The 27,464-nt window shown below is 50.6% G+C and overlaps 1 protein-coding gene and 1 long non-coding RNA gene across 2 annotated transcripts; one reads left to right on the forward strand and one right to left on the reverse strand.

Moving 5' to 3' along the window:
* Positions 1-688: 688 nt before the first annotated feature.
* GPR143 (G protein-coupled receptor 143) lies at positions 689-26,478 on the reverse strand. Its single transcript, XM_079911332.1, has 9 exons — positions 26,123-26,478; positions 22,598-22,707; positions 21,576-21,670; positions 15,269-15,361; positions 12,694-12,803; positions 11,029-11,137; positions 9,285-9,402; positions 7,860-8,103; positions 689-996 (listed from the first exon to the last, which is right to left on the reverse strand). Exons 1-9 carry the CDS (start codon positions 26,388-26,390, stop codon positions 902-904), a joined length of 1,242 nt encoding a protein of 413 aa, XP_079767458.1. The 5' UTR covers positions 26,391-26,478; the 3' UTR covers positions 689-901.
* On the forward strand, positions 13,160-22,774 carry LOC307180820. Its single transcript, XR_013825787.1, has 6 exons — positions 13,160-13,306; positions 13,607-13,658; positions 14,255-14,384; positions 21,370-21,604; positions 22,295-22,321; positions 22,614-22,774. It is a non-coding gene; the product is annotated as an uncharacterized lncRNA (long non-coding RNA).
* Positions 26,479-27,464: the final 986 nt, after the last annotated feature.

The raw sequence follows: 27,464 nt of genomic DNA on the forward strand, positions 1-27,464 counted from the left end.
CTAGGTGGCTTGCGTCTCCAGGGAATAGTACACACAGGATCTTTGCCCCCAGATATATATGCACATGTGTATGTTCAGTATCTATAGTATACAGATTTTATGAACAGCCGACCGTCTGCACTGCCCATCCCCCGGCCAGCGGCTCCCGCGGATGTGGAAGACCCCCCACGGGTGTGGACCAGGGCCTCTGGATTTCGAAATCGTGCGGGTCCTAGAACAGATCTCTCATGGATATCAAAGGACGACTCTCTATATAATTATATATGTATACTTTATATATGTAATCTATATTTCAGCTGATGGAAAGATGGAAACGTAGGCAATGATCTGAGCATAAGTCAGGTCCCAAGGATTCCTTAGACTCAATCATTGCTCAACACAACGTGGGGACCGAGGGCTAACTTGCCGGTCCAAGCCTGTCCTCCGCTGCCCCCTAGTGGTGGATAAGGAGCTTGCTGTGCAGCTGCTCTTCGGTGCTCCGTCGGTCCTGCTGCCTCTTCTCGTGGCCTTTTGGCATCATCACTATCTGACTCAAGAGCATTCTCTGGAGGTGCTGTTCAGACAGAATCCAAGGCAGGCTGGGAGCTCGGACACAGCTCGTTTATTAACTTTTCCAAGGACCTGGGTCTGGCATTTACATTACAGCCAGATCAGAAAAACGAATGTCAGTGGAGAGTGTCTGATCTGGAAAGCCCCGCCCTGCCATCCCCAAGCGCAGGCTCACGGATCATCCCTCCTACCACAAAGAGGATCTTGGGGAATACACTAACGTGGTGATGGGAGTGAGATTTGGGGGGATGCTACACCCTGCAGTGCGCTGACTGCAGGCGAGATCACAGTCCTAAGGGATGAGAAACGTGGAGTCTGAGGAAGACGGGATCTGGACCTCTATCTCGTCCTCTCACAGGTCTCCCTGGGCTTTTGGAACAGATTCAGTCTCCTTTCCGTTGCGGGACACACTTGCAATATGGATTTCAATTGTGCTGGAGTCAGAACCTGGAGAGGAAAAAAAGACTGTCACGTGACGGTGTCCGTGTCCGAGAACGTCTTTCACAAGCTTCACAACCGTCTGTATTTAAAAAAGAAAAGTACATGATACTTTCATCTACATGTGGTTAAATCATTCCGAAGGACAAAAGTCCTACAGAATCATCTGGGGCAGCTGATGTATGACCTCCCTGAAGGGAGGTCCACCCTGTCTCCCTTCCTCCAAACCTCACCACTGGGCAGCTCACCGCATCTCAGCCGAACCCTGTGGAGGCTGCAGCCCAAACGGAAACAGACTGTTGACACGGGGGAGTTTCGGAGCCCTGGAACACACTAAGGGGACCGAGATCTCAGCTGCCCCAGGGGTCACTCGGGGGCAACAGGGCTCCGGGGTCGCCCGGCCACCTGCTCTCAATTCCACGAGGTGCCCCAAGGACTCCTCTTACTAAAACTTAAGAGGAGGGATGTAGGTAACCATCAGTAGAGTGAAAGCAAACGTCACTCCAGCCAAAAGAGTAATCCTGGAGGTCTGTTTAATCACCCCAACAACACGCCTTCCTTTAGAAGGTGTGGGAGATCTTTGCAACAGATGTCTGAATTGTTCTTTCTACGGATATCACTCCACAAATATCCAGGCTCGCCTGCTGGGTGCCAGGTTCTAGGGGGGGTGTGTCCGGAATACAGCGAAGGAAGACGCAGAGAAGGGCGGACTTTTCAGCGGTGCATGGGGCAGGTGACTGCCCTTCAGGAACATCTCCAAATCCCAACTCCCTCCACCGAGAGGCCCCGCTGACGGCTGCAGCCTCCTCCCCTCATGTCCCTCTGCTCACTCACAACCTCAGGCACATGCTTCTCTTACATCCAAGCTCGGTGCTGCCCCAGGGCCTTTGCACATCTCTCTTTCTGCCCGCAAAGCGCTCCAGATTTTCTCATGGCTCACTCCCACACTGCATTCAGGTCTCCACTCAAATGTTACCTCCTCAAGGAGGTGTCTGGGACGCGTATCTAAAACCACTCTCCTGCCCCCTCTTGACGTGTTGTTCTTCGCAGCACTTCTCGCCGCCTTGAATGTTGTACAGTTCTTTGAGACTTTCATTCACAAATGCTGATATAATAATTATTATATAATCATACGGAGAGTCTCAGTGGACAGCGCATTTGTCTACCTTAGTCACCACAGTATCTGTAGTGCCTAAACAAGGCCCCGGCACGATAAACTAACGCTGAATGGCTAAATACCGTGGGGTCACCGCCTTGACGTCCGTGGGACACGGCGCAGGCACCGCAGAGCGCTCACGGAGACTAACGTGTAAAACCGGCAGGAAGAAGCCCGCAGTAAGAAGAGCCACATGCAGAGTTTCCGAGGACACTTGAGGGGGAAAAGGAGAGGCCGGCAGCTCTCTGTGGGCTTGGAAATGCCTGGGGAAGCCGGAGCTACAGGAACAGGTGACGATATTACCCAAGAGGACGCAAGCGCGGGGTCTGCGGCGTGGCCGACACAGCACCGTCCCCACCACCACCCACACCCCACAGCGGCCTGCGGCCTCCCACACAGGTCGGAGGGAGCCGCCCCAAGCGTGAAGAGCCCACCAAGGGGCGGGGAAGGAATTCAGACGACGGGGGAAGGGCCGGTGCCTCCGACGGGGAGGGTGGGAGCGGGGAACCTGCGCTTCCGGAGGAGTTCGCTGGCTCTTCCCCGAAGGCTCGGTTCTCTCGGCGTCGCCCGCCGTTCATGAGCGCGTCCTGGGCTCGTGGGAGCTTGTGTGCGATTTCTGTGGTCTTTTCAAAAAGCCTCTGGGTTGGAGGGTCACACGGGGGCTCGGGATCAAGATCTGGCCCGTTACCTGACGCTTTGGGACACATTCTGCCCCCCTTTTCAGAGTTCCTGCTTCCTTCCCCGTCCCCCGGGGCTCCACGGAGGAGACCCCTTTGTGTCACGACAAGGCCATGGTGGGGGTGAGGGACTAATTCTCTGTCGGTGCATGTGCACATCTGAGTGCGTGCAGGAAATGCAGCCGCCAGCGACCTCCCAGTGCCCAAGGGCCGAGCGCCTTCCTAGCAACTCCCGTCAGGGAGCCTTGCAAGCCCAGGCAGGTTCTCGAGAACTTCCTGGCTCCACGCAGACCTAACATTTGGGAAGGCATGTTGGATGCCCCGGTGCCCTCAGCTGCTGCTCTTGGATCCCTTAAAACCTCGAGGCCCTAGATCAGAAATCCCAACCAGGTGGTTACTTGCATGAGCCATAGAGAGCGTACAACCCCTGGGCCTGCGTCCCCTTCAAGGTGTTGAGTTGGGTCCCGCCAGCCCGACAGAGTTGGAGGCCCTGGGGTGTGTTCCCTCCCACACTCCCCTGGCAAACACAACCTATGGCGCCACCTGGTGGTACGTGGAGGGGCAAGTGACGGCAGAGAGAATCACAAAGAACGGGGTGTATGAGAGAACAGAGAAATGGGGACGGTAACGGGGAAGTGTGGGAGAGAACAGGGAATTCGGGGATTGTGAAACTGTGATGGAGGATAAAGAGATGTGCAGAGACGCAATGGTGGGAGAGAGAGTACTGTGGGAAACGGCAGAAACTTGGTGGGAGGTGGGGGAGATACGGAATTGCCAGGCAGAACTGAGAATTATGGGGAAGAGAGTACTGTGGGAGAGACTAGCCGTTGTGGAAGAGAGGCATTGTGGGGGAGAGAACTGTGGGAGATGACGGGCAATTGTCAGAGAGAAGGAATTATGCTGGAGAACAGAAATCTCTCCGAGAAAAAGAATTTGGGGAGCGGTGGAATGCAGTAGCAAAAGGAACTGTAGAAGACGAGATTTGTGAGAAACCATGAAGATTCCAGAATTGTGGCAGAAAATGGGAAATTGTGGGAGCAATAGGGGGCTGTGGGAGAAACACAGAACTGTGAGTAAAGCAAGGGGTTGTGGGAGAGGATGGAGAATTGTGGGAACAGCAAAGGATTGGGGAGAGAAAGGGCAACTGTGGGTGAGAGGGAATGGTGCAAGAACTAGGGTATTGTGAGAGACACGGAATTGTGGTAAAGACACTTGGGGGGAGAGAAAAGACTGCGAGAGAGAGAGAGACAGAGAGAGAGAGACAGACAGACAGACAGTTCCCCCCCCTCACTTCCATCCACTGTGTTCTGCATAGGCCACAAGCTTCCTGCCTGTGGACACACTACATGTGCTCTCTTCTAACGACAGCCTTCTTCGTCTCTCCACATGCCCCGCGTCTCGGCCCTACCCCACTGACGCAATCCTTTATACCCTCTGGTCCATCTTGTCCACAGCCACACCCCTATCCCTGTGGCCACGCCCCTCTGCCACAGCAAGGCAAGGCCTGTTCTCCTCAACGCCCCTCCCCGCCAGGCCTCCGCCTAAGACGTGTCCCCTTTGTGACCACGCCCCCAGCTCCACTGCCGTCCCGCCGTGCCCCCTGCCAGTGGGCAGGGCTTGGGGGAACCTGGTCCAGGGTGACGTTGAAGGCTAGGGGAGCAGATCTCCTGAGAAATACACACCCCAACCTTTGAAGGCAATGATAAGGTTAAAATATCCATCAGATCCTGAACTTTCCCGTTGTGAGCACAAAGTGTCCCTGTTAAAGAAGGGCCAGAGATCTGACACTACGCTCCGTAAAGCTCATGGACAGAGGAGATAATACTTTAAGGGTTTCTGGTGCTCACCAGATAAAAACCAACCGGGTTTCTGCTTATTTGTGAGAAGTACCCTTTTTTCTTGACTTTTAGTCCCAAGGGAAATTCTGATTCTTCATAAAGATGCGATTTTGAACGAAGTTGTCATAGAGAATTACGCACAGATCCCCTCAATGTTAGCTGTTGCCATGGTCACGAAGCATGATCATCCAATCAACTCTCCCACATCCATTCACTAGGCTAGTCCTACAAGCAAATCTGAGTGCATCTCTCCACTTAAAAACCTTAACTGGCCTCTCGCTGGCCACTAGATAAGATGCCAACTCCTTAGCAGAATCTGTAAAAACCCTTCGTTATCTGTTCCCGACCTGCCTCTCCAGCTTCCCACAAATCCCACGCTGTGCCCACCCCTGAACAACGTACAGACATTCTGCCCTAAGTCTCCACACGGGGCGCCCTCCGGGCTTCCTCCCCTCCCATTCCAGTCTGCGGTGCAAGACCCAGTCTGAACATCACCTCCTCCAGAAGCCCTCACCCATGCGCCAACACCAACAGAGGCCCTGCCTTTTCTGTGTTCCTTTAACGCGTCAGACTTTTTAGAATAAAATACAGTATTGTCTTTACTTAACTGACACTTGCAAGTTTCCTACATGATCCTTCCCAGGGACACGCACAGTCCACACACACCGCCCCGCCCCTCAGCTAAAACGCCGTTGGCCATATTGCAGAGGCTCGATGAATATTTGTTCAAACTCGGTTGACTTGTAAGTGCCAGACACCACGTCAGATACTTCCTTTCGGAGGCTCAGTGGAAGCCTGTTGGCCTCGAAGTGAATCCTAAAGTAGAGGCTTAAGGATATGATAAACCAGTCAAGCTTCATCTTAACCAATGCAAACAGGGAGAAGCCTAACTGTATTTACTGCTTCGAGTTTGCATCTCTGGGCTTTTCTCCCACATGTAATAGTACTTTCTGTATTATGAGTAGCTCCCTCCCTTTACTAAAGAGACTAAAAGCAAAGCGGCTGGAAAGGAGGAGAAAGGAAACGGCCCAAGACCAAGCCAGCCGTATCTCATTTCCAAGATTACCACTGTAGGCAGAAGGCTGCCGCTTCCTGAGGGTCCTGGCAGCGGCGCATACAGCCTGTGGTATAAGAACAGGAGTCTTCTGCCTGGGGATCATTCTGCCCTGGGCTTGTTTCCTGACACGTATCCACATCGTTTGCCCAGATCGCTCTGCCTTCATACTTTAAACACAGATTGGAAATTTTCACGGACTCTTTCATTCTCTGTCTCGCCAACATTTGCTCCATGTCTCCGCTCAGGTTATGAATATGTAATGGGGTTTAGGTATGCTTAGTAGAGTTAGCATTTATGGAATGCCCTCTGTGTCCCAGCACTATTTAAGCACATAGCACAAAGATCTATTTAATCTTACGAAAATCACGGTCGTTAGCACCCTGTTAGAGGTCAAGAAATACTGAGTGAGATTTGCAGGAAGGGCTGTAGTCCTCAGCTCACTTGGAGGAGGCCGAGATGGACAGTCCTGCGCCCAGAAGCCACGAGCCCTCCCTGGAGGGTGTCATCGTGGCTCCTGCGTAGCAAGTCCATTCCTTATACTTAGACCATATGTCACCTTGCTTCTAACAAGCTTGACAAATGTTGCTTTTATTCAAAGAAAGTGCTTACTCATTATAAAGTCTTAGTAAAAAAATTGGTTAAGAAGATCTCAACTCTTTTTCCCCAGCTCTTTTGAGATATATTTGACACAGTACCCCAACTCTATGTTACTAAGAATTCTTTAAATCTTACGTCTAAGAAGTCTTTACAGCTTACAATTAATTACTCTTAGGCCTTTTAGAACTAATTTCCCATCAAAAATGTGTAATTTAACATAATTATTACAAACGACTGTTGGGCCCTTACCACGTGCAGTGGTCAAGCATGAGTGCAAGATGGTACATGGGTTGCAGGGTGATGCATTCTGGTTAAAAGCATTTGCAACCAGCCCCAGTGTAATAAAGTGGGAAGAGGGAGGGGCTCCAGGGCCTCAGTGGGGACAGAAGGAGGGCATGGGGTGGCCTCCTCCCCAAGCAGCATTTGTGGGAATCAACCTCCCGACCCCCAGAAGAGGTGCTGCAAACATGTGTCCACTTCTTGTAAAGAATTTCCAGTCTTGTTACTCAATGCTAACAGCAAAATGTCTGCTCAAGAAGAATCTTTCAAGGGAATAAAGGTCTGCATAGACCAGGGACAGTAAAATTAATCAGTTATCATAACCATGACAGTCCCTGAGATTTCGTTAGGAATAAGGATCATAGGTCTAGTGATTTTTCTCTCTCATTACCCATCTTGATTAGAATATAAGTGCGCTTTTTGTAATAGTAAATTCAGAATACAGAGCAAATGATAAATTATAAGGGTACAGTATGTTTAATGAAAAGTACATATAATAGTTTATTTATATATTTTATAAATATATAAATTTATATATACAAATATATATAAATGTATATATAAATGTATATATATATTTATATATATAAATAGTATACATGAATATATAAATATAAAATGTATGTAATAGGTTTAGTAGACGGCAATCTTTAGAGAGACATTATTGGGGCCTTGAACTTTCTTCCTCCTTGTCGGCTGGGTTAATAGACATAACCCCAAATCAGATTAAACAGGAGTTTAAAAACAGGACCCATCTGAGGACCACAGTGCTAGAGTCTTGAAATGAAAAGGGCAGATCAGAAGAGCCAGCACCGGACGACCAGTGTGTTCCCTTAAATGTCCCCGAATGAGGTGGACAGACCAAGCGGCATCTAAAAGCTGCTGAGGTCAGGTCGTACCATTCATTGTCTGACGGCAAACGTTCGCGACAGGTCGTACCATTCATTGTCTGACGGCAAACGTTCGCGACGGGTTTGAAGTGGCAGTTTTGCTCCTATTCAAAAGGCCGTCCAGCCCAAGGTGGAGCCGCTCATAATTATTACAAGGCTACGGTGCTTAATAGCTAGAGGAAAGGTACCACTGTCATAGTAAAAGGAGAGGTGGATGACGCGATGAGGCCTAACGCTGTCACTTTCCGCTCTCGCCTTGAAGCAGGTTCCAGACATCAGGACAGAGATGCTATGCACCAGCCACGTGGCCGTTGATAAAGCATTTCCAGGGGAGCCAGGGGCCCCGCCGTCCGCCTGCCTTGGCGGAGGGGCTCTTACCTTCAGACAGCAGGCTCACGGCCTCGTCGGAAGTGTGCCCGCCGGCCCGCCCCTCCTTCCTGGCAGCGGGGCTCTCCCGGGGCTCACGGGAGCCCCTCAGGGATGGGGGACTCCGCTCGGCGGCCGAGGTGCTCATCGATTCCCACTGGATCTCCTTCCTGGGTGCCTGAAAAGCCGGGCGGCAGCCTGTCCAGCCGTAGAAGGCCAGGGACAACAGGAACCCTTGGGCTGGATTCAGTATCCCCTGGCAGGGAGGACAGAGAGACAGGGGTGAGTAGGGTGGGACGGTGGGAATCAGAGCGCTGGGTGCTCCCAGGGTGACTCGGGGCCTGCTGGGCTGGCCTCACTGCGACCTGCCCCACTGGCCGGTGTGGGGCGAGACAGATTGGCTGGCGGTGCTGGGCCCTCAAAGGTGCCCGAAGACACAGGAGGTGGGGTGGGGAGAGGACCTGAGTCAGACCAGGGGGAAGGCGGGAGAGGGAAGGCCCTGCGCGGCCCAGCCGGGCTGTCTCACCTCTGGCCCGTGGCCGTGCTCCCTCGCAGGGACTCGGGGCCCTGCCCCTCGCGCCCCTGTTAGGATGTGACTGCACAAAGGCACCTGAGCCTGTCAGTCCAGGAAACTCTGCTTACGTGTGGTCCCTGCACGTGACCACGGCACGGGCAGGGGTGGAGGCAGGCAGTGTGGGTCTTACCCTCCTGCGTCAGCTTTCCCCCGACTCTGAAGCAACATGCATTTTAATTCTGTGTAGGGCACCGTGCATCTCTCCACGAACAGCTCGTGCGTGGATTTTTGTATTTGGAAATGCAATATGATGAAAACACTGAGGGAAGCGACCCATGCTCTTCCCACCTTATCATCATTTTGTGTATTCCTCGCCAATATTTTTTCATGCACGTGTTACTAGGTAGTTGAAATCAGTATAATTATTAGATCTTGCATGTTTCACGGAACACTAGATTTCACAACTGTCATTTTTTTACACTGTCATCTTCGACATCGGCATAAGATTCCTCAAGATCAAAGACCATCATTAACTTAACCGTTCCCTTTTGTTTAAAACAATGTGGGTTACCTATAATGCTTTATAATTACGGACAATGTTATAAGCAATACCTACATCCCTATGGTTTTTTCAGTCTGAAACATTTCTTCAAGAGAAATTCCCTGATATTTTAAATCAGCCTGAAAGGTTTGATTCACTTGCCAAGTTGATTTACCAGAGTCATGTCCATTTAATAACGACCCCAACACTGAATGAAAACAGCTAGCTCGTGGACCCAGGCCAGATGTTAGCATCCCAGGAACCTATTCAACTCCCTGCATATTTAAATAACATATAGATCATACTTCTGAGTGGTTTTATCCCTTCTGTTTTTTTTTTTTTTTTTCTTTAGGAAGAACATTTTAAATTAAGATAGACCTACCATCATGAACCATGTGGTCTCGGCTGCATTTCTGACCTGTTTCAAAGAGTCTCCATTGATATCTGGTTGCATTTCAAGATAGAATAAAAGGCTTTCATTGATGATATTCGACACCCAACTGTTAGAAAGAAAATGGCCCACAGGTGAAGAGAACATGTGACATAATTCTTTTTTTTTTTTTTTTTTTGTGATACGCAGGCCTCTCACTGTTGTGGCCTCTCCCGTTGCAGAGCACAGGCTCCGGACGCGCAGGCTCAGCGGCCATGGCTCACGGGCCCTGCCGCTCCGCGGCATGTGGGATCTTCCCGGACTGGGGCACGAACCCGTGTCCCCTGCATCGGCAGGCGGACTCTCAACCACTGCGCCACCAGGTAAGCCCCCACAATTCATTTTTAACGCTGGGGGTCAGGGACCATGCCTCCCGACACCTAGAAGTCCTGGGGCGGGGGCGGTGCTGCTTAGCAGCAAGGAGGACGCAGCACACCAAGAACCTGACGTAAGACATGCCACCCCTCTCAGCCCAAAGCAGAGACCAACATATCCTTCCGATGGTCGCACTCAACACCACATCAGGTGGAAGGTTCTAGCACATGTCAAATAACCCAGAGTTCATCCTTCCTCTGAAGAGTAAGCTAATGTTTTGATGGAGACCAAAACAAATCTTGACATTTTATGTTTGAATTTTTTGAGGTTATTCTTGGCAGGGAGGTGACGTTTGAAACCACAAGCTCAGTGTATTTTTAGAGGGAGCTAATGTACGTCTCTCGTAGGAGACTGTGCAAACAAACCTGCTTGCATCACATCAATTATTAACACCACGAAGGCGTGCTCTGTCTTGCGAAGCATTGCTTCACCACAGCGAAGTGTTTCCTGATTCCAGTCGATTTTGCATTGGTCACAGGTCTATGCCCAGCACACCCACTTGAAACGCTGGGGCAGGACACCTGTGGTGGGAGGGGGGGTGGGTGGGGGAATGGGGGTGCGTGGACAGTTGAGGACAGGAAGATTGCTCTCTACCCTTCTTTTTTTATTATTATTTTTATTCTTTTGGCCATGCCACGCAGCTTGTGGGATCTTAGTTCCCCAACCAGGGATGGAACCCATGTCCCCTGCAGTGGAAGCGTGGAGTGCTAACCACTGGACCGCCGGGGAAGTCCCACTCTACCCTTCTTGCCTGAGCGGTGAGTCATAACACTAAAGATGGGTCCTTGCCCTTGTATCTTGTCAGATACAGGAATCCTGGTGTCAAGACTGATGCAAGGACTTCCCTGGTGGTCCAGTGGTTAGGACTCCACGCTTCCACTACAGGACGTGCGGGTTCGATCCCTGGTCGGGGAACTAAGATCCCACATGCTGCGTGGCAAAAAAAAAAAAAAAAAAAAAAGCCTGCTGCCAATGGGTGGACTTAGAAGGCACTTGATTTAAATGCTAACCCCAGCGACGGGGCGAAACTCCGGAGGCATATGGGTGGGACGCATCAAAACTAAACTCGGGACTTTTCGTTCTTAGGGCTCTTTATGTAGTTTGAGTAGATGTGAATAGCTTTCCAGAAGTTCACGGATGGTAGACTTGCCTTCCTGTCTCGCAAGCATTTCCTCCAAAGGCACCTAGCACAAGTTTCAAAAATTTCCTCTCCGAAGACTCTTCCCTTTGGAACTTTCAGGTCACACTTGGAAAAGCAAATGACAGGCGGTTTGCATTTCCCTTCCCAGGGACAGTTTTTTAAAAAAAGAAGAAAGGTTACCAAATAATGAAAACCAGCATTATTTTGAAAAATCGGGTCTTGATCACGTCTCCCATCCGCCTCTCGTTCTCCGTGTAAACTCCTTGACTTCCTTTTAGTAAAGAGGCCACTGTAAAGAGCAGAGGGGAACAGCACGTCATTTGGTTATTTACGTTTCCCGCGTGCAAAGGAAGGGCAGTAAAGCAGGTGGGAGCTCCGAAGCAGAGCCAGGAGACCGTGACGCCCAGCGAGACCCGGCCGTGCTTTCCTCACCACCTGCACGTGGGACTTCTCGGAGACTCACGGGAATATAGAGTTTTTAAACGTTTACTATGGAATCACTCTAGATTTACACAAGATTTGCAAAGACAGTACCGAGAGTTCCCGTATACCTACACCCAGCTGTCCCCAGAGTTAACATCTTACACAACCATAGTCACATTGGTCACCATGAAGAAGTCAACACTGGTACAGTGCTGTTAACTACACTCTGGATTTTATCTGGGTTTTACTAGTTCGGGAACTATATGTGTTTACGGTTTATATTTTTTACTATAAAAATAATGCATGCTCACTATTGTAAAATGTTGAAAGATTTGACATTTATCCTTGTAGACAAGTTGGAAAATACAAAAAAGTTTAGAAAAGAATTGATAACCCGTAGTTCACCCAGAGACAACCATCGTTAGCATCTTAGTGTATTTCCTTCCGGTCTTTATTCTATAAGTCATTTTCATTTGTTTGATGTAATCAAATCACTATTTTTTAATGCAATTTTGTTAAAAAAAAAAGCTATATTTAATAGACTAGCTTTTTGGGGGGAGGGTTTTTGTTTTTAATTTTTATTGGCGTAGAGTTGATTTACAGTGTCGTGTTAGTTTCAGGTGTGCAGCACACTAGCTTTAAATGCAGAGATGCAAAGAGCGGCAGTGATTTTTCTCTCCCTAGTGGTAGAGCACTTCACTTAGGTTCAATTTCTGCAACCCATCAGCTGATGCTGATCATCAAGTGACCTTTCTGTCAAGGTGTGTTTCTTTCTTCTCATTCTGCCCGTGAGGGACCCACAGGGCGGCATGAGGGGCCTGGAGACTTGCCTCGGGGCACGTTTCCTTGAGGACGGGATGGGGGCTGGAATGCAGGTCCCCTGCCTTGGCCCGGAGGTCTGTCCAGGGCATTCTGCTGACTCACAAGATCCCTTTCACCCAGTTCTTCCTGATGCATTTGACTCACTTCCTGTGCTCTCCTTCCTGTTTACTGCCCAAGTGGGAGAAGACACAGGCCCAGACATCACGGGGAGGGCCCAGGCTCCCAGGACGGCTCAGTCCACATCCATCCCTTCCCCTCGGCTGCCCTTTCCTTTCCTGATCCCGTCTCCCCTCCGCAGTTTTCCAAGGCCACTGGGGTCCTCTGGGGCACGCCCATGGCAGACTCAGGAGGAGCCCAGACAGAAGTGAAACGTCTCCTGGTCCCGGCTTTGAGCTAGCAGACGTTGGCCAAGGACTCGTACAGCCCATAATTGAGTAGGCTCGCTCCCTCTCGTTTATTAAACCCCCTCACTTTCCCCACCTGTACTGTGCTCCTGTCTGGAGGATGACACATGAGGTCCATGGTCCTAGATAATGATCAGAGCCCGTGGCCTGGGGCCGTAGCCGCGGCCTCGCCCCCAGAGCACTTCCCTGGGTTTACCTGCAGTCACTGTCTTTCGGAACAGGATGGGGTTGGCCACGAGGACGAGCAGCAGAGGCAAGTACGTGGTGACGTAGTGGGGGATGGCGTGCTCCAGACCCCTGTCACACCTGAGGGAGGAAAGCCGGGTCATTCTCCAAAACACCGGGGCTCTGCCTGAGATACGCCGACTCATCTGCAAGTCGAGACAAGAGGACCAGATCGAAGGAAACACACAGATCGGCTTCTGACTCTGCCCGAAGGAAACTGACTCGTATCTCACGTCTGCGGACAAGCATTAAATCACAGAAGAAGGAGGGTCAGTCACGGTTCTGTGTCTCGTGAATCAGGGAGCTTTTAAAGTTCCCTGCTGGGAAAAGGTGAAGAGGGGAAAAGGCGCTCTGGGGTGGTGGATCCCCCCCAACTCCCCCACTGGGTCTCTCAAACAAGTGGGTCTCCCCCATTTGTCTTTCAAACAAGACAAAGGCGTTCTACGAACCTGCTGGGTTTTCGGCACTTACTACAGCTGTCAGCTAAGCCTGGCTGACATCACGCATAGGATCCAAGCTCTGTCCTCGACCATCAAAATACCCGAGCCTCACACGGCACAGGATATCTGTTGTCATGGTGACAGGTAATCATTTCAGGGGTTCTTTTCGGGGAGGGGGACCCGGATTTCTACTGATGGGTCTTGAGAATCATCTATCACCACAGGACACGGTGGGTGCCACACACAGGTATGCTACCGAGGCCGGGGCTATCAGTTAACAAATACATAGCGTAGAGGAGAACGGCAAAGAGGAAGAGAGAATCCAAAGCAGAGGGGATGTTGCCCAGGCCCGACCCCAGACGGGGTGGAAAAGCAGAGGAGGGAACAGCTCCTGTGGCCACGGAAGGTGGAGTGATAAAAACGCTACTGCTCTCGTTTTCATAGGTATGAAGTGCTCACACCAGAGGGGAAAGTGGCTGAAAGTGCATGGAAACAGGTAAGAAAAATGCAGTGCCCATCTTTGTTGCCTTAAGGATGACAGTACCACCTGAGGATGGTGCCTTCTTTCTGTTTTTTGGTTTGCGTGTTTTGTTTTTTACCCTGAAAGCCGTATTTTATTGGAGTATGGTTGACTTACAATGTTGTGTTGCTACCTTCTTTTATTTTATTATTATTATTTTTTTTGCTACCTCCTTTTTAACAGAAGCTTTCCTCTTGAGCTGTGAAAGCTAAACTGTGGTCGGGAAGGGCTTGAGGGGAGAAAGGGAAACAAGAGGGGGGAGAGATGAGATTCGGGTGCCTCTACTGAACGTAAGGAACAAACGAGAGAGGGTGGGAGCCTGCAGAGCGCCGAGGGCTCTGGGTCGTCGTGGGCTCTGAGGGTGGATGTGAGGAAGGATGGAGATGCTTCGGGGGGCGGCCTGGAGACCGCGGGGCACCTTGGCGTTCCTGAGTGTCCTTGCAGCAATGGCTCCCTCGCGCTCAGACGCAACGTCCCCAGGATCTCACAGGTGGAGGCCAGAGATAAAAACTCCCTTTCCAATTAAGCGCATCCCTCTGTAACAGCTGCTAACTCTGTATTTGTCCTTTTAGGGTTCCTGGGGAGAGTGGGCTGTTTGGAGGGATCTACACAGAGGCCACAAAGCAACACCAACGTGGAGACATCTGAGTGAGTGGCTACAAGAAATCGAAAAAGAAGGGGCAGAAACGGTCTGCACCACAGGTCAGCAAACTTTTTCTGGAAAGGAGCAGATAGTCAATATTTTAGCCTCCAGAACCCTCATAGCTTCTGTCAAACTACTCAGCTCTAATGTGTAACTGGCCATAGACCATACATACACAAATGGGCACGGCTGTGTGCGAATAAAGCTTTATTTACAAGAGCAGGGCAGAGGGCCGGATCTGTCCTGAGGGCTGCGCTGTGCTGATCCCGGGTGTACACTGCCCTGAAGTCACAGACAAAGAGACAATGTCCAACCTCTGTTTTTCAGCTTTCCATTGAAAATTAGAGTATATATCCTTGGAGGGACCTTGAGGCTTTACAAATGGTTGCACTGATGGGGTTTTAAACTTGAAGAAATGCCTGAGACAATTTCAGAGGCCACATCGCCCAGTGTCTGTGTTCAGAACAGCACAGGATGGAGAGAGGTGAGAAAGTGCAGACAGCAGAGGCTTAAAATAAGCTTGTCAAGAGCGAGCGACCCTTTGTGTCTTCCAGCCATCTCCAACTCATTCTTGGGATGCTCAACTCACCTGCTCGCCCAGAGGAAGCTGGTTTGAAGAATGAAAAATAAACAGTGGGCAGGGGAAGGCTGCGTCCGTCTGGAGGGGGACAGGCCTGGAGGCTGGCACACAGGCTGGTACGGGGGAGCCGTGCCCCCAGCTTTGCATCCACACCGCGCACAACACCGACCCACACGCAGGGGACAGGCAGAGGCAGGGACGCTAACTCAAGGTGCCAGCCACTGTGCTCTCAGCTGCACAGATCCAGGACGATGGCCTGCCCGCCCGCTCGGGGTCAGCGCCCGGGCGTCTCCTGCAAGAGAGGCGGGGGGGGGGGGGGGTCCAGGCGTCGGGGGAGTGGGCTTGCTGGGAGCCCCAGCTTACCTGGCCACGGAAGGGTAGTACAGCATGAATGCTCCCTCCAGGCAGAGCAGTGCGGCCAGGCCCCAGGCCATCATGTGGTAGAGCAGGATGGTACTGGGGGAAGAAGGGGCAGAGGGGCGGCCACGCCTGAGGTCCAGCACTGACCAAGCCCCGAGCTCCGCGAGCGGCAGGAAGATGCACACAGAGCAAACCCTTGGCAAACAGCTGCCTGATTTTGCCTGGGAGGTTTTTATTTTTCCTCTGATTGAGGTGAAATTCATATAACATCAAACTCACCATTTAAAAATGAGCAACTCAGCGGCATTTAGGACATCTACAGTGCCGTGCAAGCACCCCCTCTATCCAGTTCCAGAACATGTTCATCCCCCCAGAAGGAAACCCGGACCCACTCAGTGGGCTTTCCCCATCATGCTTGTGCCCCCGGCCCTGGTAGCCACTCATCTCCCCCCATCTCTGTGGATTTGCCTGTTCGGGACATTTCCTCCAAGGGGCGTCACACACGACGTGGCCTTTTGCGTCTGGCTTCTTTCCCTCAACCTAAGCCTTTCAAGATTGAGAGGAGGGGACTTCCCTGGTGGCACAGTGGTTAAAACTGCACGCTCCCACTGCAGAGGGCCCGGGTTCTATCCCTGGTCGGGGAACTAGATCCCACATGCATGCTGCAACTAAGAGTTTGCATACCACAACTAAGGAGCCTGCATGCCTCAACTAAGGAGCCCGCCTGCTGCAACTAAGGAGCGCGCATGCCGCGACTCAGGAGCAGGTGACCGCAACTAAGGAGCCTGCCTGCCACAACTAAGACCTGGCACAACTAACTAACTAACTAACTAAATAAATAAAAGATTGAGAGGAGTGAGGCACGGGTACCTCATAATTCCTCCTAAGTGCCTGGCTCCCCCAGTAGGCAAGCAACTCCTGGCCTCTGTCCTTCCTGAAGTCACCTCCATACCTAATATGCAAGCGTCTTAATGCTCAATCCAAACCAAGAAGAAGGTCTCTAAGAAATGCGTGGTGGTTCGACGTTCCAGGACAGCGGGGAGGTTTCCCGTCTTGTCCCCCTACCCCCCATTCCCTGCATAGTTCAAATTCTCTCATCGTTACCATCTCCATCCTTCACCTCTGTACTCCCACACACCCCACCCTGTCCCTCTGAGAGATTCAAGGCAGCCAGCCTTGCAGGTGGGGTCAGGACGATGGACCACCTGAGCCCGTGCAGAGCTACCTCGCTCTTCCAAGACAGCCTTTGTTTGCCTCTTCTGTGCAATGGGACGTGGCCCGGGGCTGCTCCCTCAGAGGTGCCCACTGTTACTCAAAACTCTGCCAGATGGGACTTCCCTGATGGCGCACTGGTTAAGAATCCACCTGCCAATGCAGGGGGACACGGGTTCGAGCCCTGGTCCGGGAAGATCCCACATGCCGCAGAGCAACTCAGCCTGTGCGCCACAACTACTGAGCCCGTGCGCCACAACTACTGAGCCCGTGCGCCACAACTACTGAAGCCTGCGCGCCTAGAGCCCGAGCTCTGCCACAAGAGAAGCCACCTCAGCGAGAAGCCCGAAGAGTAGCCCCTGCTCGCTGCAACTAGAGAAAGTCCACGCGCAGCAACAAAGACCCAACGCAGCCAAAAATAAATGAATAAAATAAATTTTTAAAAAAACCCTCTGCCAGACGCCTGGCAGAGGGTGCAGCCCCTGGCCCATCAGGACTTTAACCCTGCGGACCCGCCGTGGGGACAAAGGGCGTGGTCAGGGATGCGGTGAAGGACGCCCTTCTACAAGGAGACAGGAGGGAAGAGAGATGGCCCAGAGGGCATGCTTCAGGGAGGAGACACTGCACAGCCGGCCCACCGGGCGGCCACGCGGACGCGGCTGCACCTTCGCCTCCCCTGGCACTGCTGGTTCTGGAGCAGCCCTTCCCTGCCTGTCCGGCTTTGGGAGCGTGCGGGGGTCTGTCCTGCCCACAAGTCACAGGCTTTGCCTGACACTCAGGAAACTAAGGAGCAGCTTTGCGCAGGGGCTGGGCCGTGGCAGGGTGGCATCTGCGTTCCAGACGCCAAGCCTGGGCTGCAGGGAGCCGCTGGGGTCATCTCCTGGGTGGGAGGGCGAGGCCAGCTCGCGCTCCCCAAAGCCCGGCCCTCGGTTCCCCTCGGCCCCAAACGCCCACGAGGGGGGGGAAGTCAGAGCCGGCCGCGGGACCCAGGCCGCGGCCACGTCAATAACCGATACAGCCAGAAAGCCGTGGCGGATCGATCCGGAGCAGCCCCGGCTGAAGACCCTCATCCCTTTTTCTGACGGCAAGCCAGTTTTCACGTGCAGGCACGCGAAGGCCGCTCCGCCCCCCCACGACCCTCTTTGCTCTCACACTCCCCTTTTCTTAGGGCAAGCAGAGCTTCTCCCGGGATCTCAGGTGCCGGTCGGCATGGCTAAAACGTGCGTCTCCCGCACCTGGAGCCCAAGAGGCAGTTTACATGTTAACTTTCAATCTGCCTTAATGACATTGCTTAGGGAAAATTCTCCCGCGCCAAAGGAAACAGCTAAATGCTGGAAGGATCTAGAAGGGAATGTGGAGTTTAATCCCGCCATACCGGAGGAGTCTGGCCCCCTGCCTGGGAATTCCTCAGGACCCCTCTCCACCAGCTGCAGGTTCTTCATTGCCACCTACAGCATCCACTCCGCCCTCGGCTCTGCAAACAAGCTGGCGATTCAGAGAGGGGCTCCAGAGGCTCTGGACCCGCACGCTCAGCTCTGGCTCTAAACCACCCCGGGCTGGCCCTTCAGATACCTCACCCTGGGAAGCGTGACTTGGGCTAGGGACGAGGTCGGGGCTGGGTCTCCGTGGCTAGAGAGCACCCGTCTTATTTCTCTGCTGTGGGCCCGCTCCTTTTTGATGGGAGAGCCCACTTCACCGCCGACGGTCTTCCCAGCCCTGGAACCCTGCCCTTGGGAGGCATCTGGGTGTTTGGCATCCCTGGAGGGCCGCCTCCTGTTCGATGGGCGGGTCCTCGGAAGCCTGGCGTCCTCTAGTCCCTGCACATCCGCAGACTTCTGCCTATCCTAACGCCAAGCTCCAAGATGAATTCCAAACACCCGCCGGGGTGTGAGGAGGGCTTCCTGATCGCCTGTCCTGGCTTCTGAGGGCTCTGTCTGTTCTCCGGGTCCAGAGAGCTGTCACTCAGCCCTGTCCAACTCCAGTCCCTCACGGGTGGAGGTGCATTTCCTATGACAGCAGGAGACATACTCTTCTAGCTTCTGTTCGGTGCTCCAAGGTTCCTCTTATCTCCACAACTGAGTGGTGGTCTATGAGACCTCTAATTGTATCCTAGCTCCGATCCCTCCCAAACTGAGTGAGGGAACCATCCCACTTGCACTCAGCTTCTGGGACAAGGTCTCCTCGTGCTGCCTACCCAAAGTCATTCTCCCTTTTTTCCTCAGCAACAGAACCTGGATGTCAGGCAGAGCAGCAGCACGCTTGGATAATCAACTGTATTTCCTACCTCCTCTTACAGCTAAGTGTGGACAGAAAACTAAGTTCTGGCCAATAACATGAAAATGTTATTGTTGTGTAAAACTCTCATGGACAGCAGGCCTGCTTAAAACAGGCCCCTGCTTAAAGGGATCTGGCTCAGGGGACAACAGGCCCCTTTTGCATTGCCCCCTACCTCCTTCCTGTTTTCTGGAATGCTGATGTGATGACTGGAGCTCCAGCAGCCATACTGGGCCATGATACCTTGAGGATGGAAGTCACATAATAGAATGGTGGAGCAGAAAGAGAGAAGGAGCTTGGGTCCCTGATTTCCAGCATAAGAGCCCTAGATTGCCTACCTCTGGCCTCTTTTAGCGTGAAAGAGAAATTCCTATCTTAAGCCACTATTGTTTTATGTATTTTTGTAGCCAAAGCTAATTGTCACTGATACACCTGGTTGGCAACCTTTAACCTTAACTGTCTTCCCTACAGAATTTTCACAACCGAGTATACCTCGGTTCTGTACAGATGTGTAAGAGCTTGGGAACTAAGGCAAAAAGGTAGAAGAAAGAAACGCAAAACTGAAGAGAGTACTAAATTTCAGGCCAGAGAGGCAAAGTGAATGATGATGTGATACACGTAAGGAATACCAAGGATCTTAGAGTGGTGATTCACTAAGATTGCCCAGTGTAGCCTGTAGCTTAATATGGTCTTTATTTGGTTACTCACGTTGGTTTCAAAAGTGAATTTATTGAACCCGTGGTGCTGGGGCAACTGGATATCCACCTACAAAAGAATAAAGGCGGACCTATCCTCACCTCCACACATAAATTAATTCAAAGATCTAAATAAAATTGTTCAAACGATAAAACTCTTAGAAGGAAACAAAGGTATAAATCCTTGTGACCTCGGGTTAGGCAATGGTTTCTTAGATGACAGCAAAAGCACGAGAAATAAGAGAAAAAAACACAAAAACTGGATTTCATCAAAATGAAAGACTTTTATGCTTCAAAGGGTACCACCAAGTAAGTGAAAAGACAACCTGCTGAATGAGAGAAGATATTTGTAAATCATATATCTAATGAGGTACTTGTATCCAGAATATATAAAGAACTCCTATAACTCAATAATCAGAAAGACAAACAGCCCAGTTAAAAACTGGAAAAAGGAAGCAAAGAGATATTTCTCCAAAGAAAGTACACGAATGGCCAATAAGCACATGAGAAGATGCTAAACATCATTAGTTATCAGGGAAATCAAAACCACAATGAGATACCACTTCACACACAGCAGGATGGCTAAAATCTCAAAAAACCAAACACACAGAAAACAAGTGTTGTTATCAAGGATGCGGAGAAACTGGAACCATTACACATTGCTGGTGCAAAGGTAAAATGGTACAGAGCCTTTGGAAAGCAGTTCAGCAGTGCCTTACAAGGTTATACAGAGTTACTATATGACCCAGGAATTCCACTCCAAGGTGTATACCCATAAGTATATGGCGAAAACGTATGTCCACACAAACACCTGCATACAAATATTCATTGCAGCATTATTCGTAGCAGTCAAAACAATGGAAACAACCTAAAAGTCCAGTGACTGATAAACGGGTAAAAGGCAGATAGCGAAACAATGGAGTATTATTCAGCCACGCACAGGAATGAACAACTGCTGCGTGCCACAGTATGGATAAATCTCGAAAATAACAGGCCAAGTTTAACCAGCCAGATACAAAATGCCACACATTGTATGATTCCAGTTACAGAAACTGTCCAGAACAGGCAAATCCAGAGACAGACAGTAGATGTGAAGTTACCAGGAGCTGCGGGAGAGGGAAGAATGGGAAATGACTCGTAACCAGTACAGAGATTTGGGGGATGAATAACACGTCATAAAGCCAAATAATGGTTATGGTTACACAATTCTGTGGATATGCTCACAAACAATGGATTTTATACATTTAAACAGATGAACTTTATAAAGCTATTTAAAAAGAAAAAAGCAAACAAGGGCTCCATGCAAAGGGGGCCTAATGGAAGTGCACCACGAACTTGGTCGGGGACCCATCCTTCCTGGGCCTGGAGCCCGGAGACCAGGACACCCGCCGTGCCCTCCTGCTTCTCTTTGGCACGTAGGTTCTCTGTGCTTCTGTCTCCTCCATAACGTGCACATCCCAGCTCCAACCCCAGCTCCCAGTTACCGAGCGCCTGCTACGTGCCAGGCTCCATCCATAACCATCCACGGGTACTATCACATTTACTGTTTCCAGGAACCTCCTGAGGTGGGTACTGTTTTACAGCTGAGAAAACGGAAGTCCAGAGAGGTTCAGCCACTTGCCAACAGTCACACAGCTAGTGAGTGATGGGGCAGGAATTTGAACCCACCAGGACCCAGGCACTAACCCTTCCTGGGTTCCTCCCAGGCAGCCCCTGGCAGCTCCAGAACCCTTGGGCTCCGTATTTAGCATCCTGTATCAATACATACATCTAAGAACTTTTCTCCTAAACCTTTAGACACCATCAGAATTTTTTATTTTCATGCCAATTCTTATTTTTTTTTTAAGTCTTTGTCGTGTTCCAAATATTTAATCTATTGAAATACTGTTTTCAGGGTTTTAAAATCCTGTTTTTTTCTGGTAGGGGGCACCTGGAGAAATCCTCGATATTTCGATTGTGCCTTCAGCCTTTTATAAAAATGAGCTGAACAGACGTTTCTCGGTGGAGGGGTCAGCTGAAAGGTTCTGATCAGCTGTGTCTGCCGTACAGAGATGCAGCGCTCAGCGGTGTCTCCAACCTTCCCTCAGGCAACAAACTAGGGCAGAAGCCAGCTGGCTTGCTCTGAATACCTCAGTCCCGCCGATCTCCGGATCACCAGGTAGGCATCGACCGCATAGCAAAACAGCCACCAGAAGCAGGCGCTGTACAGCAGCTGGATCCACATCTGTAATCGGGAAGAGCCGGCGTCAAAGCTCCTGGACATGGGTTTCCGTGAAATGAGCTGGCAGACGCCCACTTCCTCTGACGTCACGGGGCAGCACGTGAAAGCCCTCCGGAGAGGCTTGGAAGCCCAGGGCGGCATGTGGCCTGGGACGGGCGTGCGCCTTGGTGCCCTGTCTGCTCAGCTGCACCGGGTCCAGCGAGCCCTGCCTTGTGCTACGCTTGTGCTCAGAGGTAGAGGGCTCAGGTGTGCGGCTTGGCCTGGCATGAAGCTCTTTTGCTGAGGACCAAGGAGGATGGGCAGGAAGGACCTTCCCAGTAGAAGGAAGGCGGTGGCGGGGGGGACTCCGTACGTTAGAAGCGGCACGAGATCTATATACTAAGACAGAGGCTCCATCGGGATGCAGCTGGGAAGCAACAGAGGGGAGGAAGGGAGAGATGCTGACGGCTGTGGCGCAGATGGCGGGTCAACAGGGTACCAGTGTCCTTTGAGGTCATTCACTGGAGTGTTAACTTGGCGGACAGAGCAATATGGATGGACAAATGGCTATTTTTAAATATATATTTGTTAAGTAAATACATCCATTAAATCAGTAACTTTTTTTTTCTTTTTTCCTTTTTTGCCCAGCTGGTTTTGACTGCGGCTGGATCTAAGGTAAGGATTGAATGTGTGCTTAAGGGTGGGGATGGGAAACATACTAGCACAGTGGTTCTAAAACTGGAGTGTGGGTCAGAGGCCCCTGGAGGGTTTGTTAAATCACAGACGGCCCGCACCCCAGGGTCCCTGGTCAGTGGGGTGAGGGCTCTGAGCGTGTGCATTTCTAAAAGCTACAGTGGGCTGGCGGGAGGGATGCGACCACGCTTTGAGGACACAGCGTAACAGAGCGGGGCAAAGGGGAGGGAAGGGGGAGACCAGGGGAGGTACACTTACTGCACTCCCCATGCAGAAGGCGGTGGGCCACACGTCTGTCCCATTCACGGCTGAGATGTCGTCCACGAAACTCGGGAACCCTAACCACACCGTAGACCGGACTGTGATACCTAAGGGAGAATCAGGTGATGCTTTGTATCTGCTCCTAATACAAATCTAAAGGTGACTTGTTGACTCTGTAAAAATGATGGATGGACGGATGGATGGCTGGCTGGATAGCTAGGCAGATAGACAGATAGACAGGAAGGGAAAGAGAAAGATGTGAGGGAGACAGGGAGGAAAGAAACACGCTGGTGTGTGCAGAGAGACAGAGAAAAAAATAAGACTCAGAAAATAATTATTATGGTAGTGGAGCAATCCCAGGCACTGTGATTTCAACTTCAGCCCCCATTAGCCACAGTGCTGTCCCTAACGTTGTCTGTCTGTCTATTTGGCACCCAGAAGTGATTATGTGAATAACAATTTATATTTCTTGGCTATATTTTTAATGTCCAAGTTAACTAGTCCTCACGTAAAAAAGAATGATTGAGAAAGCACATTCTGAAGTTTAAAAAGATAGTTCTTTCATTCTTTAAAAAATATACATTTAAGATTTTCACAAATTAGCTCTTGATAATCTACTTTTGCCATTTATTATTTGTGAGTTTTCCTTGCTATTTGACCCAAATATCTGATTCTCCTCAACACAGTATACACACGTAAGGCATATATTAGGGTTCTCTGTTAAGTAATTCGATAGATAGCCTTTGTTTAAGCATTCACTGTGTAACACCCCGCTCAAGGGGACCTGTGAGCAGCACAGAGTTACACACTAGTGCTGTGTGTCTACTTCACATACAGACATATACACTGTGTCACATGCTACCAAATATACCCTGTGTCATATACCACTAAAAGGGTGAGTATGAACACTAAAAGCCTAAGATATAGCTTCTCATTCTTAAGCACAGATAACAAAAATAATGCTTTGCGTCCACATAGTGCTTTGTCGTTTTCAGTCCAGAGCTCTGCTTTGAGCTCGATAAACACTTTTTTTTTTTGTATCTATATGAGGTGATGGATATTTACTAAACTTGTTGTGGTAATCATTTCATGATGAATGTAAGTTATTATGCTGTGCACCTTAAACTTATACAGTGCTATGTGTCAATTATGTCTCAGTAAAACTGGGGAGGGAGTTCCCTGGTGGTCTAGTGGTTAGGATGCTGGGCTTTCACTGCCGTGGCCCGGGTTCAATCCCAGGTCAGGGAACTGAGATCCCACAAGCTGCACGGTGTGGCCAAAAAAAAAAAAAAAAAAGAGAGATATTTAAAAAAAAACTGGGGGAGAAAAACCACCCCATGAGATAGGCATCTGTATTTCTATTTTTTTTTTTTTTTTTGGCGGTACGCGGGCCTCTCACTGTTGTGGCCTCTCCCGTTGCGGAGCACAGGCTCCGGACGCGCAGGCTCAGCGGCCATGGCTCACAGGCCCAGCCGCTCCGCGGCACGTGGGATCTTCCCGGACCGGGGCACGAACCCGTGTGCCCTGCATCGGCAGGCAGACTCCCAACCACTGCACCACCAGGGAAGCCCTGTATTTCTTATTTTTCAGCGAGGAGGTCTGGTCACCAAGCCTTCCCCTGACTCCTGCTTCTGCCCATTTGCCCGCAGTGTCATGCACCTTCCTTCTAAAGGCCAAAGGATATACGAATATTACTTTGCTGACCCTCAAAAGATGTTTGCGTGCAGCTCTATTTTCAGATATTCAAGTTACAGAAACTAGATTATTATTAAGATGCTTTTCCAAAATGCTTTAGCAGAATCAGGAAGAAAACCAATTTTTTATTTTATTGTCCTGCACCAAATTGATTTTTTCGCTATAGCTTCCTGTCTTACTCCTCGAGTCTAAGCAAGTGACTAGAGGTTCCATAGCATTTATCTGAAGCCAAGATTCTTGAGTGTCTCCAATCACACAACCAGGAACAGGAGAACCAGGCCCTGGGACACACAGCCACCTGTGCCCAGAGAAGCACTCAAGGGGCCCCCGAAGCTGCTGCCCCCTCACGGCACAGCGGTGGAAGGCACTTCAAATACCGCCAGCAGCCTTTCCTTCAAGAGCAAACACGACTGAAAAACACAATTCCAAAATGCCAGCACCTGTCAGCCAATTACAAAACATGGACAGTATTTGGATCCTGATTTGAAAAAACCAGTTGTAAAATAGCATTTATGAGACACCTGAACATACACCAGTGATATTAAGGAACTGGTTTTCATTATTTTGGGGTGATAGTGATATCTGTGTGATATGTTTGTTTTTTAAAAATTCTTATCTTCTACAGCTATATATTGAGATTTGTGTGGGTGAAATGATATAAATTCTGGAATCTGCTTCAAATTAACCCAGTGGAGAGTGGGATACGGGGATGGGGTATAGATGAAGCTAGGTGATGGGTACAGGGGGTTTGTTATACAATCTCTCTACATTTGCATATGTTAAAAAATTTCCAAAATAAAAAAGTTAAAATGCTTGGCAATATCTAGCATAGAGGTTTGTAAAATGTGCCGTGCTGGAGTTGAAAGCAGGGGTCAACAAAGTCTCTGTAAAGGGCCAGAGAGAAGATATCTTAGGCTCTACGGGCCATAGTTTCTCTGTTCAGCACTCACTTCTGCCCTTTTAGGGCCAAGATGCCCCCAAACAAGGCACAAGTGCAGGGCATGGCTGTATCCCCATAAGACTCCACTTACGGACGCTGCCATTTACATTTCATGGAATATTTACATGTCAGAAACAGTCTTCTTCTTTAGATTTTTCTAAAAACACTTTAAAATGTAAAAACTTTTTTAGTTCCTGGGCCATAGATAAGAGGCAGCAGGCAGGATGTGGCCTAAAGGCTGCAAGTTTGCCCATCTGTGGTATAAAACCCAAACTTAGATAGATAAATAAACAAGTAAGTAAATAAAAGTGTAATAGATATACATACATATACATATATACACACATATATATACACATATACATACATATACATATATACACACATATACACATATATGTATATATATGTGTATATATATATGTATATATATGGGTTTCTTCCTGATTCTGCTAAATCATTTTGGAAACGATTTTGTGTGTGTGTGCACGCGCACGAAATATTAACTGTTAGTCTCTCACTAGTGGTACATTTAGGGATGCATTGTATTTTCTGGGTTTTCCTTCACAGCACCGTCTAAAGTTTCCCTATAAGTGCAATAACAAATACATCAAACTGTTTAAAAAACAAAAAAAACAATGGTCCCCCGAAGGAACTTTTACCGACCATCTTGTATCGCAGAGTCCCCTGGTCGTCCAGTCCGGCCCCTGGGGAGCCGCCTCCGGCTCGGCCCTCCTACCCGTGGGCCGGGCGTCCTTACCCGCGTGGCGACCAGGTCCTGGGCGGGGGCCGCGCGCGCTCATCCACGCCCCCGGCCGGGAGCGACCTGCGGGCCGCGCGCCCTCAACCGCGCGCGGACGGGTCCCCACCCGCGGGCGCGCCCTCACCCAGGCAGCCGAGCAGGTCGCAGGCGGCGGCGGCGCGCAGGATGCGGGCGGAGGCCGGGGTGCGGGCCGTGGCCGGCGGGGAGGCTGAGAGGAGGCCGGGGCCCGCGGGCCGGCGCCCGGGCAGCAGCCGCAGGAGGCCGAGCGCCAGGTGGAGCGCGCCGCTGCCCAGGCACAGCGCGTGGAAGGCCCGCGGCTGGAAGCTCAGCACCAGCTGCGTGGCGGCGTCCCGCGTGGCGCAGCAGAAGGTCCCCAGGCGCGGGGAGGCCATGGTCCGTGCTGGGGATGCGGCTCGGGTGTGCCTGGACCCCGCCGGCCGGCCCGGGTCATGTGCTGGTCCGGCCCTTGGCGGGGGTGGGGAGGGGGGGAGCCGTCATGTGCCCTGGGCCTCTCCGCAGCCCCCGCCCGATCCCCCGCGCTGGCAGTCAAGGCGCCAGGCTTGCTGGGGGCGTCGCGCCTCTGCAGACGCGTAACGAGGGTGATGCTTGGTCGGGGGCGGGGGGTGCGGGGGAGGGGCGGGGGAAGGAGCGCGCCGGGGTGGGGAAATCAGCTCTCTCCCCTTTCACCAAGGCCTTCCCAAGGGGAGGCGTGGGGCCTTGTTAATTCTCCAGAATCCAGAGCCCCCCCTGCCCCCACCACCCCGACACCGGCGTCTCATCTTGACTCATAAGAAAGCATGCCTCGTGCCAGATCTGCCCGGTGTGGGACTCTGCCGTCCCTAGTTTTGATCCCTTACAGGTTCATAAACTGTGACTGCAGTGATTGGCATTAAAATACTTCTTTTTTAGGGTCGCTCTCCCATACGGAAACGACCCCCTAGAGCTAAGATTTTCCCTGAAAATCAACAAATCTTGAAGAAAGGGGAAACTGCTTTGCCCAGCTCCACACACACACGCACGCACGCACGCACGCACACACACACGCACTGTGCACCTTCCAGGGCTCTTCCATTTTTACTCATCTCAACAATGTAGGGTTAAGTTTTTCACATTGTAAAATTACTCGCTTTTGAGAGTACCTCTGTTTAGGAAAAAAATGTTCAAGTTTATTCAGATTTTCTTAACTTCTTTCCTTTCTAGATGAATTTCAGTATACATTGAAAATCATGCTTTATTCTCTATGTATAAAAGTTTCAAAATGATATTAGTACTAATGATAATATACTGAGTGGACTGTTTTCTTAAAAACACTTCAGGGTTGAAAATAAAAGAGCCCCCTCTAGATTCTGGCTTTACTAACCAAAGCTTTATTTTTTAAAAAGAACCCCACCCCCACCCCCAGCTCCATCATATTTATTAACAGCAAACCTAATAGGCCTGTTTGCAGCCAGGAGCAGACACACTTT

This window comes from Stenella coeruleoalba, assembly GCF_951394435.1.
Source record: "Stenella coeruleoalba genome assembly, chromosome: X".
Classification (NCBI taxonomy): domain Eukaryota; kingdom Metazoa; phylum Chordata; class Mammalia; order Artiodactyla; family Delphinidae; genus Stenella; species Stenella coeruleoalba.

Coding starts and splice junctions, on each gene's coding strand:
- GPR143 (XM_079911332.1), bottom strand. CDS start 26,390: ATGGCCTCCCCGCGCCTGGGGACCTTCTGCTGCGCCACGCGGGACGCC. Junction 12,804..15,268: donor TACTACCCTTCCGTGGCCAG/GTAAGCTGGGGC, acceptor TTCCTCCCTCAG/GTGTGACAGGGGTCTGGAGC. Junction 8,104..9,284: donor AGACCACATGGTTCATGATG/GTAGGTCTATCT, acceptor CCTCCCTGCCAG/GGGATACTGAATCCAGCCCA.